Source organism: Ruditapes philippinarum, unplaced genomic scaffold, assembly GCF_026571515.1.
Source record: "Ruditapes philippinarum isolate M1 unplaced genomic scaffold, ASM2657151v2 ctg123_1_1_1_1, whole genome shotgun sequence".
Taxonomy (NCBI): Eukaryota; Metazoa; Mollusca; class Bivalvia; order Venerida; family Veneridae; genus Ruditapes; species Ruditapes philippinarum.
In genome coordinates, this window is record NW_026864861.1 from 74,783 (window position 1) to 94,334 (window position 19,552).

General features: G+C 30.5%; 1 protein-coding gene across 1 annotated transcript in view; it reads right to left on the reverse strand.

Moving 5' to 3' along the window:
* Positions 1-19,552, reverse strand: part of LOC132727059 (uncharacterized) — an 86,436-nt gene that overhangs the window by 58,012 nt on the left and 8,872 nt on the right. Inside the window, exon 4 of the mRNA XM_060712469.1 lies at positions 1,233-1,422. Coding sequence (XP_060568452.1) covers positions 1,233-1,422 — 190 coding nt within the window. The remainder of the gene's footprint in view (positions 1-1,232; positions 1,423-19,552) is intronic.

The window sequence follows — 19,552 nt, forward strand, 5'->3', positions numbered from 1 at the left end:
ATTTCTACTGCGTCACTAACGCAGAAGCGTTAATGTTTTGCATATTTTGACCTCTTTTAGTAATTACCGCGGATTGTGTAGTTTGAAATGTGTAACTTTCTTTCTTTTTTCACTTCAAAATAGTTTATTTTGAAATACATTTTTAAAATTTTCATGGAAATTATCGTAAATCTGGATACATAACTAACATGTTTGTTATTGTCAATAAATCTAGGATTAAGTTTAGTTTCATTTCATATAAACATACCAACGAAGTGAGAAAAAAAATCACATTTCTCAAAACAGATTTTGTACATATAATATTACTTTTTCTAGTGCTATTAAAAAAATCATAAGCAAAATTACGTCAAAAAAATAAAATCTTGTAAAAGCAGATTTTGTAAGGGTTTTATTTTCGTTTAATCGCCAAAAAGAGATCAGATGATTGATTAAATGAAATTATTTTTCAGATAATTAAGTGTCAAATTTGTGTTACCCTTCAAAATCTCATTTTACAATATTATAATGTTTCATGCAACGAAATCACTAAAGCAAATAAATAACTTGTTTTAATTTATTGATAGTATTAACTTAGATTGGTTTTTTTTTAAATACGTTTATAATATATCTGGCATGTATGTTCTTGAATGTAAAGCAAAACAACCAAAAACGAAAAAAACAAACAAAAAAACACATGTATAGCTACAAAAAAATTTGGCATTCATTTCCTGCAAAAGTTCTTGTACAGAAATAATTTTATGTTTTTAAAAGGTATAAAACAGTGATAAATTAATTCCATGATCACACATTCCATTCAAACAACAGCAGAATTCTATAATATGATATATATGTAGCCATTTTGTTTAGTTTATACTAATCTATTTTAGTTTGCTTATTTAAACACTCTCGAATCCAATCCTGGAACTAACCAGTACTCAGTACTCAGCAATGAGTGTTAATTTACTTACTCTTGGCCCGGACGGGATTTGAACCCACGTTGCCAGCAATCCTTAGATTACTAGTCAGACGCCGCCACTCGAGTAACTGTTGTTGTTGTTTTTCAAATCTTATATCAATATTTTTAAAGGAAACATTCATCTGCCAGAGAAGCGTTTGTGTTTCATGCTTGTTCATTGATTGTGCATAAAATCAATTGTTGTAACATGCTAGCATATAAAATCAGTTGTTTCACGTGCCTTATGCATTATTTTAAGAGTGTTTTATGATTTTACTGTGTAGAATTGAAATATTACCGTGAAAAATCACTGATACCGCCTTCAGAAGATCGTCTAGATGTTCCAGGGTTTATGTTTAGCAGTTCACTCCAAGCACTGTGGGTGCTAACCAGTCCGGGACTTCGTGGTGGCAGGTTCGAGTCTGTGGATGTGTCATTGTAGCCTGGTAATAGTGTGTTGCTGTCGTAGAAGTCATTTGTCCGAATCTCTGAAAATAGAAATATTAACCATTCAAATATGTTGGTAATGACATCAAAAGAGGGTTAAGTACTGAATTTATAAATATTTCACTTTTTGATAAGGAAAGGCATTCTGGTCAGTATAGCTGGATATTACCATAGTGTCCTCGATAAAAATTCACCTTTTTTCTTTTTCTTTTTTAAATTTGATTAGCTATTTTTATTGAGTGCTTTTTATAAAACAACTACAAACATGTTTTCTCGATTTCATTTAAAAAAAATATTTTTTTTAAACAAACTACATGTATCTAATACTCCGTTTTTACAATAATATTTATTAATGAAATGCATTGGCTTTGATAAATGCCATTTGTTTCTCGGTATCTATACCGGACATAAGATTAGAGTAACCAGATTGTCGTCTGCCAGAAAACAAACATTAACACCGATCAATATCACAACATGGATGGTCGGATGACCTCGTAAAAAAAGACAAGAGAAGCTTGACGCTAGCTACAGACTTGATAAATCGATCATCGTGTAAATACAAACAAACTGTAAGTGATCTCAATGATTTGTCCAATACAAAATATCACCAAAGGTCATTTGTTTGCTTATCCTTAGCATGATTGACCAACTTCTAAGCAGATAATTCCGAACAGGTTATTTCTCCTGAGAATAAGTTCACAGATTTAAAAGAAAGAAAGACAGAAAGAAAGAAAGAAAGAAAGAAAGAAAGAGAAAGAAAAAAAGAAAGAAAGAAAGTGTTCACATGCTCGTATTGCCTTGGATATCCCAATTAAACGATATTAAAACTTTCAATAAGAAATGTATCAACAAAAAAGGCCTTAATTTGAGCAAAAACTTTAAAAGTTTCAGACATTTCTAAAAGTTTAGCACCACGACACCATCTTGACAATATGGACACAACATCGTCACCAGATTAGTTTATGCAAATTTATTTTACAATGTAGTTCGGTTAAAGTTGTTACAACACTATCGAATCTGTACCTGGATCCAACCAGTACAAAGCATTGAAAGTAAAGTTTTTGCTCAAGGAAACACGAGATTGACCGTATGAGATATCTTAAGGTTTCTAAACTTGGGGCAGACAGAAGTCGTTATACTTCTGCATTGCTAAGAAATAGGCAAAGTAGTTTGCTATATTATCATTTTAATACTTTCAATGATATACAATAATGTACTGTTTTTTTTCCTTTATCAGTTAATACACATAATTTATTTATTGATGAAGAATGGCGAGGTCACGTGTGCTTTTTTTTTTTTTTTTTTTTTTTTTTTTTTTAAGATTTAGTAATGGATCAGATCCCCTTAATGCCTAAGTTACAATATAAAAAATAACGGTTATTAAATGTTTGGGAGTTGGAAACTACGATCTCGTTAAAGCAACTAAAAATACAATACAAATAAATTAAAAATATAAATGAATTTCTTCAAAACGAACTTTTTCTAGGTATAAATTGATGGATAGATATAAAATTCAGATGTTTGATAAAAATGCAACAGCTTTTACACCGATGTGATTTGTCTAATGCAAAACTGAGCCATTTTAGATGGAGACAGTCTATTTTATGCAGGATTTAATTTTATCGTAATGAATAACTTAAAATGCACATTCACTACATTAAATCAGACAATTTTGAAGTCCAATAAGTGTGTACTAAGATAAGGAAGCAATGCCTTTCCATTTGACAAATATATAAATAAAAATGTTTTGCTACAAAGCAAGAACTTTAAAATGGGTTCCGAAGATGTCACGGAATGTAAATGTACTCTGTATTTTTGTTGAGGGCTCGTAAAATAATATTTTCATTCCACAGTAAATCATACGTCTTTTTGTCTTTTTTCAAAACCATATAAGACTCGGATGATTCGCAGATAACAACCACGCGAATTATACCGTACAGTCAATATGAGAAGGAACGGAACATCAAAAATATATTCAAGCAGAGATACACATTTTAGCACAAACAATAAGTCCATGATACAAATATTGTTTTGAAAATAACATAAATGAATAACGTCAATTTCCTTAAATAGGCATAAAAATCTTTCCAAAAAAAAATCAAAGTATTAACAAATCATTATTACGGACTAGACAAATATGATATGTTTGTCATATGCATGCGAACGTCTAATTTTCCTTCATTTACATGATAAATGGACCTGTAAGAGCGAAGGCGTTTCTGAATTTCTACGATAAAATATTTGGTTGTCTTGTTCTCGTACATTTTTTAACCTAACATTTCTTAGTCACAAGAAAAATTCCAGTCTGCGATAATTATATAACACATTCATACCTGGACACAGTCTACAAAGTTTATCTATCTCTATCAGAGTTCTGTAATGCAGTCGTGCTTCCAAAATAGCATAGACACTAATAATAATCAAACTAATAAAAATATCAAAATGTCGATGAAAAAAAAAACATAAACACGAAATAAATGGTCATGTGTAATCTTTTACAAAATGTTATCATTTTCATTTCTCAAAATCTTTTTAGTTTTAGTATCTTGTTACAGTTTCCAAAAAGTTTCCATTTTCCATATAGATTAACCTTTGCTTCTTTTGCTCTTTGGAAATTGGTAAAATTACAGTGAAATGGTTTTTGTATGGAAGTCAAAATACTATACTTTGTTTAGATTTTGCAATCTTCAGGACACATAACTGCATATTCAGCCCTTACTTTATTCAGTTATTAACCAGCTTACATACTCTAAATATATTATACAAATATTATTAAACACATATTTGACCATTCTAAAGAATTTCTAAAAACAAAAACACAGTGATTTTTGATGCCTAACGTGTCTTTAAAGCGAATTGACCTGTAATAGAAGGTCTGTTATATCATATATTACTATGTTTTTAGTATTTAGTATAATGCATGACAATAAATCACAAAATAATTATATATATGGATGCTGTTGGTAATCATTAAAATACATGATCCAATATTACATATCTATATTAAGAAGATAATAAATTGTTCCAGAACAATATATCCTTATTTCTCATATACATTTTCAATTTGAATCTTTTCTCCTTCACATTTTTTTTCCAAGAAACACTTCATAAAAATATCAAAATGATATATTTCTATTGTTTTTTTTTTATCAATATTTGATATACTTATGGCATTTGCGTTCATTGTAGACCTATCCACTTTAAGGGAGTGATAGTTATTTCTCGTAAACTGCTTTAAAAAAAACTTTTCTCTGTCAATGATAAACTCATGAAAGAGATCTGGCGTCACATAACAGCAAAATCAAGTTTTATTTTTCATATTGCTTAAAATAGAATAAAAAGATATTCCAAAATATTACATGTATGTAATATCTCAATACGCTTTTATATGTATAAAAATCAACTGGTTGAAAAAAAAGTGTAATGTTTATCTTTATTTTTTCTACAAAAATAAATAAAATATACCTTTAAACACCATGCAGAATCCATCTAGTCACATACTTTTACGTATTAAACAGATCAGTACATTTTAAGTGTATAATTATGTAATTCATTGTTTATTCCTAAATTTCTGTTAGTTTACATTATTTTGAAAAGATGAAAAAGAAAAAAATATGGATATACCTAACTGACATTCCTTTACCTCCATATTTTATAAATCATAGAATCTAACAGCGCACCGTTTTTATTTCTTCTAACCATCAATTGATCTACATGAAAAATGATAGCTACAATTTCCATAACCGTACCATTAAACACCTTTTGCTGGCCTATGAAAAAGTCAACCAAAACATAAAAATACAAAAAGAATAAGTGAAAGCTTTTAGACAATACTTACAGAATAAATATTAATGGCGAGCCTATCAATTCCAGCAGAGTAAATACAATCAAATGACAATAACGACAGTCTAGGGTGGATCAAAATCAAAACCTTTTATATGTCGACCAATTTAAAACAACGCTGTAACCGGATATGATTCTGAGAATACACCGGAGTTAAACAAACGCTGAACCGGAAGTGACCTTACAGAGACCGTGAAAAGCTTCTAAGCTTTTATGATTTTTCAAATATGAATTTGTTAATAGGGTAACAGTCTAATGAAGTTGTTTTTATTTGTCAATGATGAGTGATAACCTTCCCTACTCTTTCAAGGCCTAATTGTAATGAAATTTGTCGGTGGCGCATATCCAGTAACGCAGGAATGTGCAATTATCGTAAAAGTTACGCCGAATCTGTGCAACGCTATTGTCAAAACGCATAACACAGTTCGTAAACGAACCAAAATATTTTATTCTAAATCAAATCTAAAGAAATGAATTAGCGCATACGACTGCTTCTACATTATACTTTAACAAGCAATACAATTTTTTCAGGAATTTGTTTACTTTCTTAGATCATTCGTGAGAAAGACAACCTGATTACCGTTTTGACGGTGTCTTTTGTGTTTCGACAAATAAATATGTACATTTAACACATTATTTTTTCATATTCTGTATACCCAAGACGTTTGTCAAACTACAAGAGAAAGAAGCTGATAAAGTACGATTTAGCTACTTTTAATGTGATAACTGCCGTTGTTTCAGTGCTTCATTCACGAACTCGGCGTTACCTCGTAAAAAATGCTTTCAGTTACGTTTTATCTGCTAAATTTAATGTAATATGACACAGTAGATTAGAAAATGTCTCAGGTACACCGAATATAAAAAGATCATTATGTTATATGTACGTTATTGTATTTAAAGATATCAACGAAACTAAAAATCGCCATCAATACGCTAGTCAGGTTGTCATTTTCACTTATGATCTTGAAAAATAATCATGGAAATATTTCTGATGAGGTTTAATGTATAAAGTCCCAGCAACCGTATGCCCTAACTCATTTCTTCCAATTTGGTGTACAATAAAAATATTGGTCCATTTACTTATCGCGGTGCTCGTTTTAGACACTAAATTGCACAATGCTGCGTTACTTTTGCACAATTCCTGCATTATGTGCACATTCCTGCGTAACTGGATATACCCCGGTGAATCTGTAAGGGAAACATTCTCCAATGTTGTAATTAAGGTTGTTACAAAACTTAAGTGGTGTTTTATATATGTTTTATATATGTATATAATTAAGCTTCTCAAACAATTTTAAAAAAACATAGAAGAATATGTTAAATATGTACTGCAAATATTTGTCCAGATTACATGTAATTATAAAAAAAATATGTATTTATTTCTTATTCAAAAATTTGTTTTAGACTTTATAGAAAATAAATTTCTAATTACCTCCCTTTATTAACATGAAATGTAAATTCGGTAATACCTTTACAAATGATGCTTTTTGGAACTTAAAATATCGATAAATCTTCATTTGAGCATTATACTTTTGATACAAACCATAAAAATTTGAGTTTAAACAGGATCTTTTAACAGTATAACGTGTATCCTCTTCTATACGGATTAAAGGAAAACTTCGAAATGTACCATATCAAAAATACGGGTTAATCTTAATTAAGATATTGTACGAAAAGCTATAAAAAGAATCTTTTCTTTAATGTCAAGTATGAATCCATATCTTGTTAATATGTGGAAACGTGGGATTGAATTTCATTACAAATCAATTAATAGAACATAAAGAATCGTTCTTTATGAAAATACCGTTTTAAAACACTATTATAAATACAATGTTCTTGAAGAGGAAGATATACGAGTGTCAGACTGACAAGTGTACATTTTATTATTTCTTATGTACCAATTAATTCCTTCTCAACAGCTGTGACTCTACATATTAACAGTGTCCATGGTTGTCTCCATGGTTACCAGATGGTAAATGCTCACAATGTCAATTTTAATGGAAAACAGAATTATAGAAATTATTATCTAACATAATAAAGAAAGAGTCATATACATGTATGTAAAATATACTTTTGGTCCGTGATACACATGAAACTAATATTGATTAACTATAATATTATACGCACTGGACTCTTAAAAGGGATTCAACTGAGGTTTTTGACATAATAGTACTGGAAATATTTCACCGAAGTTTGTGTACCATTTGATGTGGGTCCGAACTTACAACTTGTGTGCAAATTTTCAGATCATACCCTCACCTCGTTTTTTCCAGAATGATCATTTTTATTGTGCAAAATGACCCAAAAATGAAAAGTGTTGCAACCCTTTTCAATTAAATCGGACTAAAAATCGATTTTCAATATAATTCGGAGTGAATGTCTTTATTATCCTTTTGCAGATTTTTCCAGTTTAGATGATTCGCTTGATCTAGATAAAAAAAAATTAAAATTTACGTTTTAGGCCTTTTGACGTCAATGGAGTTCCTTTAAAAATAATAAAATGTTTCATTTCAAAATTTCACATATTTTCAATTCAAATAAATATATCCTAACTTTTTTCTAATTCCTCCAAACAGGACAATGTATGTTAGGATTATCAATACATGCCTCCTCATGAAAAAATGCTACAACACAGAAATTCGAACTAAAATGCTTTTATTTCGGGACAAGTTAATAAGGATGATTGACGCCTTGCTCTTTTGGATTTGGTCCTTCCAGATAAGTTTTTTTTTGGTAATGTTTCAAATTTAATTCTTGACATGTGTACTTTATGATGTTTTGTCAATACGTCAAGATGGAAATCATTCAGACGAATTTTACCGCATCATCCGATTCTTTCTCCAACCATGCATAATAACCCTTAACCTGTGTAATGGATTTACCCTGCTTTGACCTTGGATCATTTCATTCAAAGTTCTAGGAATTTCCATAATAAAATACAAAAAAAATCATAATAACAGCAGTGTAGAACTTTTTCAGACTGCATGGATGTATAGGCTGGTCTGGCTCTATACTGGTGGCAAAGACTAATCACTTCCGGCTTCTGCAAGTTGAGGGTTAAAAATCGTCGGATATCCACGGTTGATTTACATGATAATGTTAATGGTTCGGCCGTGGATATCCGACGATGGGGGTTAAAATGACATTAATGTAAGAATTGAACCATAACATACAAGTATAGGATCATATATATCTAGTCTATGAAGGTGATCAGGTCAGTTTTCGCGGAAAACTGAATGCTTATTCAACCTGAATTGTACCATACAAAACTTTTATGTTGCTTTTATACATATATGAAAAAACGCTCGTGAAATTTACATAAAATATGAAAGATAAAAGTCGTCTAGTCACTGTTTTATTACCGGATATGAGATACCAGACTATTATCACAAATAATTTCACTTCTTGTTCTACTTTCTTTAAGTAATAAAACTTGCTTTAAAACTTCAATTGTATAACTCTTGTTTTTTTTATTTATTTCTTAGGCATAATGTGCCTTTAAGTGGCAGGTCTCTAGAATATACCTTTTGTTGATCATGGTAATAAATAGAAATAACAGAAGATGGAGATCGTATTTACAAATTGTGTATAACTTGATAGATACGTTCCTATCTCATGAAAATAGTCAATTTTAAACGCATTAAATAGATGAGCATGACATCATTAATGATAGAGTAACTTTTTTGTATAATAATTAATAAGGCAACAGAAAAACCTTGAAGGAATTTTTGTGTGTCTCTTTCCATATGACACCAGTCAAAGAGATCGGACTTGACAGTTATAAATATGTTTCTATGTTTCAGTGTCCATTTTTTATAAATACAATACGCTTAAAACTAAGAACATAATCTTAATGAAAGTCGGATATTTTAGGCAAAAGAAACTAAATAACAGTGTTTCCCCCCTTTTTTCAATAAAAAAACAACAACAAAACAAAGATCAGCATACTAATAAAAACACAAGCATTTATATAGAAGCCATACCAATTTCTGGTGACAATAGTGGTTGTTGAACGGTTTCAAACTCATGTAAAGAGATGACATCATTTATGTCGTCATCATCTTCAGAATGCCGAGCTGAGGCAACCATGCTTACGGAGCGGTACTCTTTCTTTTTAGAATCTCCACGCCAAAAGGCCTTCATTAGAGTCGTCCAAATCATCAGAGGTCCCTTTAACGGAACCTCCAGGTCTCGTGGTCAAATCTATTTGGTCCGGTATAAAAAACTTTAATTAATATTCGTCTCTTAAAGTCTTCGATCAAGAATCTCGAGAGAATTTCCGCCACTTTACGTCACCGTATAAGGCTTGAAAATTAGATTAGATTTTATGTCAGTCTAACTAAGTTCTGTCCGACAGCATCTGGTAATGCCACATATTAAGATTCTATAAATTTCTTCCTCACTTTAGTAGTAGAATTCATTAACGTACTCCTACTTGATTCTCGGTCATTTTTAACACATCAATTAAAATCCTGGTGACACATATGGGTTTTGAATGATGCCAAGCAATCTATAACAACATTAATCCCGGTGATTACTCGGTAGCCCGATGTCAAATTACACTAAGAATGGTTGTTAAATCAGTGATTACTGACAATATTTCCGCAATTGATCGAAAAAGATGTCACTTACACATACGTTCAAATACAACAGCGGTTACATAATGAGTATGAGTGCAGATCTATTTCAACACATTTGGAAAATCGTTTATACGAAGATTACATTTCTCCAAACAAATCCCAAGAGCCAACTTGTTCTTAAGTAATTCACCGAACAATTGTCCGGGGAAAAGCAACGCGCCAATCAATATAAATTGTGTTTTCAGAAATGATATCTTTTTCAGGCTAAGCTATTTTATTGTATTTGTTTTCTCACACTGCTATTGACAAAACATGCATGAGAGGAGATTGTAATAAAAGTGTTACTTTCTTCGGTCTGTGATTAAGAGTACTATATAGATCTAACGACCACTTATTTAAGGTACAGTTCCGTAAACTTTTCCATAGAGAGCTCATTCAACTTTGTTAAAAAGTACAGTGTGTCATTAGGAGTTCCGCCACGAATATCTAGAGAAAATGATAAATAATAGTACCAATAGTACTAATAATGCCAATTATTGAGAGAGAAAAACAACACACACACCCTTAGATTGCCACTTTTTCAAGTATTATATTTTCAATAGAATTGTTTCCGAATCATCATGTGATTGTGTGTGATTACATATTAAAGTACTAGTATGTTAAAGGCACTCCACTGAGGTCTAAAACCGTAAAATATGAATATCTTACATAGGTCAACTGGGGCACTTAAAACAAAACTACCAGACTGCTAAAAAATTATTTAGAAATTCATTCTGAAATAAACTGACTGCCAAAGTTTATTTAGAAATTCATTCTGAAATAAATTGAAAACTGTCTTTTTGAGCCACTCTTAGCCCGATTTAAGTGAAAAGCGTTGTAGCACAACGCTTTTCAATTCTGGGTCATATTTACGATTTCAATAATCATTCTGTAAAAATGACGTGAGCAGATGACCTGAAATTATGCACACAAGTTACTGGTCTAAATCTATATCCGATGAAAGATTTATATCGAAAAATCATTTTCAGTGCTGTCATGTCCAAAAGCCTCAGTGGAGTCCCTTTAAGATAAGATTAGTGTTCAAAGACAACTAGGACCAAGCATTTAGTCCACGACTTTTACCCTGCTTGAGCTGAAAGTGATAAGCTATCGCCACCAGTATAAAGCCAGACCAACTGGCACATCCGTACAATCTGGCTAGACTCTATACTTCTCGCTGGCTAGGTTCAAGTTTCTATCGTTTTATTTCAAAAATTGATAATGGGCAATTCAAAAAAAATGCATAGTTGGCAAATCAATGGCAGGAATTAAGCAGTTTATAGACTGTTATTCTACTTATCAAGGCTTAAGTACAGTTTTTAGGATGTACTACTTGACCAAATTTGTACCATTCTGTAACAAACGTATCGATACATTAATTAATTAATAAGTTTATTAAGGTACTTATAAGGTATTATATAAGGTACTTATTGCCCACGTTAAAAATATAACTTTGTGCGTAAATGATTGTTTTGTAATTCTTATAAAAATACGCACTATATCAATACATAACAAATGCATTATGTTGTTTTATAGAACGATTTTAAATATTTGGCCTAATACATTTTCCTTATGTTAAACGATGTTGGCTTGATATAAGAGCTGATATATTAAAGTGAGTCTATATTCATAACTGATAACAATAAACAAAAGGCTTCAAACAATTGATCCGCGTATTAATTTTGCCAAGCAATATTAACAATGTGTTTTAAATAGCCCCTTTGAGAATAATATTGCTAGATACTCGTACGATATGACAGAATTATATGTGTTGCTATGGAGTATTTTATCAAAATATTATAAGTAGATATATTCTTTACAATGAATATGTTATATAGGAATATATTAAATTATGAATGACTGGTGTAATGTTACTGAGATAAGATTCAGATTTTGTATTTAAAACTTAACCTGTAATGAAAGATTAAAGAGGGGAAATGGAAAACATTTTTGTTTGTAATACAGTACCTTTATCTCGTAAGAAAGACCGTTAGGCGACATTTTAACTTTATGAATTCCCGATTTCATCTTCGTTGAATTCACTGTTATTACTTTTTTGTAAATTCACGTTTTCAACATACGGGATTCGTGAGCTCAACTTCATGAATTCACGATTTCAATTTCACAAATTCACGAGTTCAACTTAACGTGTTCAAGATTTCATTATTTCTCGAAGTTTAAATCGTATATTCACAAAGTTGAAATCGTGAGGTTTAAAACGTAAATTCATGAACTTGAATTCGTAAAATTAATATCGTAAATTTGAAATAGTGAATTTTTGAAATTGAAACCTTGAATAAATGAAATTGAAATCTTGAATTCATGAATTCGTGAATTGTGGACGTTGAAATCGCGAATTCATGAAGTTGAAATGGTGGATTGATGAGGATGAACCCTAGAATTCAAGATTTTGAAATGTCTTCACCGGTTGTTGTTAACCTCGCGTATGATATGTTTTGTTTATATATCTACATATATACAATGATTTATATGATGATAATTACAAGTTGAGCATTACATTTCCAGGGGAAACCATTATAAAATTGTGATAAATCACAAGCCATATGTCTGAGAGGGAGATATATGCACCTAAAGTGTTACCTTCTATGAAAACTAGCTTTTCTGAAATTTGCATCGTAAAAATACATGTTTTATATGATCATATATTGAAACTATGAATTAGCAAAGGAATGAATATCTTATATCAAACTACAGAACGAATATCAATGCCACAAGCACAATCTTAATATTCCCATCGGCGGTTAGGTTTAACAGCTTTAATACATGCAAAACAATCAATCAATCAATCAATCAAAATATTACCCAATTAATCAATTAATATATCAATCAATCAACGTTTCTACAAATATGTTGCTAATATGATAAGATGTATATCTCCTTGCAACAGGTGTTCGTTCAAGGACATTATATCATTATATCTATTTTTGTATTTCAAAACATACGAATCACAAAAATATACGATTTTAGAAAATAACTATTTAAGCGGATGTTGCCATACATAATGATATGTGTCTCTGTTTCGTACACTTCTGGATAAATAAATAAATTCTGAATACATAATTTGCCATGATAGTACAAAAACAATATTTCTAGTGGTAAATGTGTTAAACAGATTGTGATACTGAATCTAAAGTTGTTGTAGCATTATTTATATGTAGTATAGTATTTTGTTATCTGGTCACAGTACCTTTGCAATCTTTGGTGTTAACTAGTTATATTGATTGTAAAAAGTATTGTCACGAGAGGTTAGTGTCCACATAAGAAAATAATAACTCAAAATTAAATTTAAAAAAAAATTAAAAATGTTTTTAAAAAGAAACCATACATAATTAAATGATCATAGACCGGAGAGAAGAAATATAGCATTTTAATTGAACTGTAGAACTATTGGCTATTATTTTTCTGTCATACGTCAGTCTTGCATGTTTAGTTGCTTCACGGACGAGTGGTTAACACGTCGGAAAAGTAATCTAATTATCAGTAGCCGCCTGGGTTCATTCCCAGTCATGACCAAGGTGTTGTTTTCTTGAGCCAGAAACTCATTGAAAATCATTGCTCAGTACAGGTTAGTGTCAGGAACGAATTTGAACGTGTACTAAAAGCTTTTTACGCAATCGAAATAAATTAAATTCTGTATAAACTAAACTTGTATCTAGCCCATACAGAAATAATCAAGGTAGATCTACTATACAAAGGTAACCTTTTTCATATTAAAATAAAAAAGCAACAAAAATATTTTACAGCCTAACGCGTCTTGTACGTACCATACACATGTATTATATAGCCAAAGACAAAATATAATTTTGGAAATACAAATGTATACCGCGTTCTTAATAAATATTTCCAAGTTAATCAATCTTGTCACGAAATATCTTATGAATAAGTATAGCAATAATTCAGAAGACGGTAAAATTGACCGAATTATTTCTTTATATAGCAGGACAGAATTTATATGGCTTTATTATCTTGGTTTGATGGAATATGTCAATTTTTGATGCTACGAAATAATGGGATAATATTGATTTATGCAGATAACATCTCAACAGTTAAGAAAATTGACTGTCTATTTTATGTCGGAATCAATAAGGCAATAACAGCTTTTTACCAGACAAACTTGTGTCTCCATTTAGCATGAGACAAATAATTTGTTCTGATAAGCATTTATTACTACAACAGTAAGCGTAAAACATAATTACTCTGATTTAGAACAGCAATCACGCCAATCTTAAAAACGTATATGAAGAAAGGTATTGAATTTCAAATCTTAAATTTTTGAAAACCTATCAACCTTCCACAAAAACGTATACTTAGCGTGCAAACATACCAGTTTCCGGTGACAATAGCGGTTGTTGAACAGTCTCGAAATCGTGCAAAGGTATGACGTCATTTATGTCGTCCTCATCTTCAGAATGCCAGGCCGAGGCAACCATGCTTACGGAACGGTACTCTTTCTTTTTAGAATCTGTACGCCAAAAGGCCTTCATTAGAGTCGTCCAAATCATCAGAGGTCCCTTTAACGGAACCTCCAGGTTTCGGGTTCAGATCGTTCTTTTCGGGTCCAGAAATTAAGTTTTTACTAATCCCTTCCTTAAACTATTTCGTCACAGTGACTTGGAATCGACAAATAGTTTTACAGAAACTTGAGATTCACTTTATATATTCTATTTTATTTTCTGATTGACTGTAAGTGCAATGTGCTGAACATAATTATGTACTTTATCGAACTCCGCGTAATCTAGCCCTCTTTAAAGAGTCATTAACATATTTCTACATCCTTCTCTAAATTTTATCAAATAACCATCGACTTGAACATGTATATTAGGGTGAATTATTCCTCACCATCTCTAAGCTTATTTCAGCATTAATCCAAAGCACATTTTCAGGCCACACTTCATGTCGCAAATAATTTCATCTTCCGCTAACATATCCATAAACGATGAAATAAAAATGTCACTAACTCATTCATTCAGTTAAAACAACGTTTTGATAAATGGAAACAAATCCGTTAATCCGTTTATACACATTCGGAAAATCGTTTATACGAATATTACGTATCCTTCAACAAATCCCAGAAGTCAACTTATCTTAAGTAATTCACCGAACAATTGTCCGGGAAAAGCAACGCGCCAATCAATATAAATTGTGTTTTCAGAAATGATATCTTTTCCAGGCTAAGCTATTTTATTGTATTTGTTTCTCACACTGCTATTGACAAAATATGCATGAGAGAGTAGATTGCGAGATAAGATATATCTATGTATCTACAATTTTGTATTCTCTTTCGTTTTGAAAATTGCAATGGTATGTCCTTTAATATATCTTACAATAGTGCCGTAACAATTCATGATTTGTGTGATGCTAAGCTCTTCTATGTGTATATAAAGTGTATGGTGCTCCGTTAGTGACATCGTCACATAGAACTAAACTATAAGGCTGGAATTGTATTAACCAAAAAGATGATAAAAAAAAGAAACAAGATTTCAAGAGATTTTATTTGCAAATCTAACAGAATAAATCTTACTATATTAAAGTTTAATTTTCAAGATATGTAACCTGTGATAATAAGGAAATGGTCTTTTTCACTGCTCGTAATACTTTTTTGAATGGAAACTTACTACCTTGATTGTATTTTTTTATAGAATTTTGCAAAATATTAAAGACACCTTACGTTAAAATAATTACAACACAAGATATTACTACATAATGTATTAAAGACACATTATGCGTCGGAAATCCATTTTTTTTTAAAAAGGTCAAACATCTGTAAAGTAATGTATCAAGAGTATTTTTGATGTTTTACAACTTAAAAAGTAGCTCCAAACATGCAGTTACATGTCTTAAAGGAAGCATAATGTAAACAAAGTAGTATTTTGAATTCCATACAAAATACCAGTTCCCCTCAACATCCCAAAAATAAACAAATTTTGAGGAATAAAAATGATTGCATTTCTTGGGTATAATGGGCCTTTATCAAAGTACTAGTAACTGACGAGCGATAATAATAAAGACATAGTCAGAAACATGTGCAAGTCTCCCTTCCTAAATATGTTTGGTGACAAAAAATGTAAAAAAAATCTCTGGCCCTAATCTTTTCCCTATGTTTCACGATGATCGTTGGTCATATGAGGCGATTAAGTGATTCTATATTAAGCAGTGTTTACAATAAACCAAGAACACTTTAAACAATTGATTCACGTATTAATTTTGCAAGCAATATTTACAATGTATTTCAAATAGCCCCTTTGAGAATAAAAGCATTTAATGCTCGTTTTAGATAATGAATGGTTTCTATTTGAGAAGGATAGGTTTTGATTAAAATGTAATGAATACAAGGGAAACGCTTTATCTATATTAATAATAGGAATATGTTGAAATATTTGTTCTATACAATGAATATTCAATGATGTCTTTATTTCAAAGTATTGGAATCGTGTAATATATTACCAATATACCCCGTACGATGACCATATCATTATATATATGACAAGATTTGGTTAAGATATATAACCAATATACCCCGTACGATGACCATATCATTATATATATGACAAGATTTGGTAAAGATATATAACCAATATACCCCTTACGATGACCATATCATTATATATATGACAAGATTTGGTTAAGATATATAACCAATTTACCCCGTACGATGACCATACAATTATATATATGACAAGATTTGGTTAAGATATATAACCAACATACCCCGTGCGATGACCATATCAATATATATATATATATGACAAGATTTGGTTAAGATATATAACCAACATACCCCGTGCGATGACCATATCAATATATATATATATATATGACAAGATTTGGTTAAGATATATAACCAACATACCCCGTGCGTTGACCATATCATTATATATATATGACAAGATTAGGTTATATGAGTTATATCAATTCAAATTTACTTCCAAAATCCGGAAATTTAAAAAGGTGTGAAGGAATACTTTATAATTGAGATCGTAAAACCTTCAAAATATCAGCAAAAACCATTTATCTTGACACCTATTACAATCACAACTTGTCAGGCATGTCATTATATGTCTTGATTAAAGTGGGACAAATCGAAAATGAGAAGTATATTGTGATGAACAACAAAACATTTACTTAATTGATTGCTGGTACATCATGAAATTATGCTTTTGTATCTAGGTGATAATAAATTTAATATACAATTTACATGTAGTAATATAACTTTTAAAAAGTCATACAATTTTGCCATTTTGTGAATTTATAAAGTTCCTATATCATTTATCATTTGATGTTCAATGTTACTTGTTCAGATAATTTCGAACTTCTGAATTCCGGAAACTTCCAAATTCCGAACTTTTTGGCTAGTCCCACAAGTGTTCGGTTTTCAGAAGTTACACTGTATATATGACAATATTAGATTGTGATATAATAAACACGTTCTCTACATGTGAGTACGTTATTTATAATACTTCACGTTGATAATCGTATAAACTTTATAATACTGCACGTTTGTAACGTCACTTTTCATTGGATAATCGTGACGTTTATATAGTTTTATATACACGGTTGCTGTCGATTTGTGAAGAAAATCTTACTTTTTCACTAAAAAATGATGCGTATTGTATTATAAATTCGTTATAGAGATTGTTGACAGGGTATATGGCCGTATATAAGCGGCTATTTGCAATATAACCCTCGCCTAGCGGCTCGGGTTATATTTACAAATAGCCGTTTATAAAGGGCCATATAAGCTGTCAATGATCTTTATAACTAATAATATCAACGACTGTGCTAACAAGTCAAATCAGGTAAAAAAAACTTTGATTTCTCCCAATTAATGGAGCAATTTCCATTTTTTTTTTTTAAAGAAAATTTGCTTAACCCTTTCACTGACATAGGGACGGCTTATGCCGTCCCTGTTATTTTCGACGTATGTGCCATATGGACGGCTTTAGTTTATACAATATACATGTATTTAATTAAAAGCTGATCAAAGTGGAAAAGAATAATAAATAAATAAATAAATAAATAAATAAATAAATAAATAAATAAATAAATAAATAAATAAATAAATAAATAAATAAATAAATAAATAAACATACTTATGATAGTAAAACTCAATTATAACAAGTCTTTATTTTACACAGAATATATTTTAGGTCGTTTGTGTAGCTGTAAGCTTATAGACAAACTCTCGCATCTGTTCATGGAGCCAATTTGCTCAGTGTAAAGATTCTTGCTAAAGGAAACAATGGCCTGCTCCTAATGGGGTTTGAACCCACGCGGCAAGCATACTGAGAATACTAGTCCGACGCCGTAGTAGAAAACACTTATACAAATATATATGTACATTGTTGTTATATATATATATATATATATATATATATATATATATATATATATATATATATATATATATATATATATATATATATATATATATATATATATATATATATATATATATTATATATATATATATATATATATCACCTGCATTGTAAAATAATTCGAACATTTCGCATTTCCCTGTATGACCTTTAAGGACACGATAAATAAAGATAAATCGACCGGAAGCTTGACATGTTGCAGATACAGAATATCTACCAGCGTTTTTCAAGAAAATAAAAAAAAATGGTAAGCGAAATTCAAATAATGAAAGGATGAAATAACATTTTTAAACATTTTTTCTCTTTTTAACTGATATTATACTTTTGACCCTCATTGTACGCCATATTCTCCATTTCACATTGAGCAAAGAACTTTATAACCTTAATCATCAACTTGACAGTATCATATGATCAGTGTCTAATTAATTGCCTATAAATATAATGAAATTTAATAACAATCTGAATCAAATTTTTGTGCGATATACAAATCAATATGAACGATGTCACTAAATATACATAATGTATATTGCTTCCAGTATATGTAGGTATTGATCGTTTTCTCTTTTGAAACGACAACACACGACTCCATACATGCTTGTAACAGATGTTCAAATCTCGGGGACTATTTGAATTGTGCATTACAGTTCTATAAGCTTTTAATTACATATGATATATAACATTTTCTTGACGAATGTTGAAAACGTACTTTTAAAAGAACTCGATTTAATGACAATGAAGGCATAAATCATTTTGCTTTACTGTATACTTGTACTTCGAAAGTCTTAAATATAATTATATCTTAAATAATACGATGAAGAGAAAAAACATCTAAATACTTAAAAAATTATACATTATTCCTCTATAGGCAATAAGTAGTAAAGAGAATATAATTCTTCAACCAAATGCAAGTGTAGCTTAATAGAGTATATATTTTTTTAAATGTATAAGGAGGATAACACGGACGGAACAGTTGAATAAATTTGGTCTGATTTACTGTTCTTGGTAAATGATTTTCAGTTCTCGCACAACTGTCCTGCCCTTTTCGTCACAACCGGATATTGGGTATAAAATGCATTTGTCTGTCAATCTTGTGAAATTATTAGCCGGTTGCTTTTGGACAATTCAATAATAACTTGTAAGTTAGTCAGGAAAGCTCGACCAAAATTATATTACAAATCGCCGTAAAGCTAACCAAACAAACATAATTTGGACAAGATGTTCCGTGCAAAATCAACGACATATGAAACTCGAGTCTAACTTGAGATTTACTTCTTTTTTAAATTGTATGCATAACTTTGTCATATGCTGTC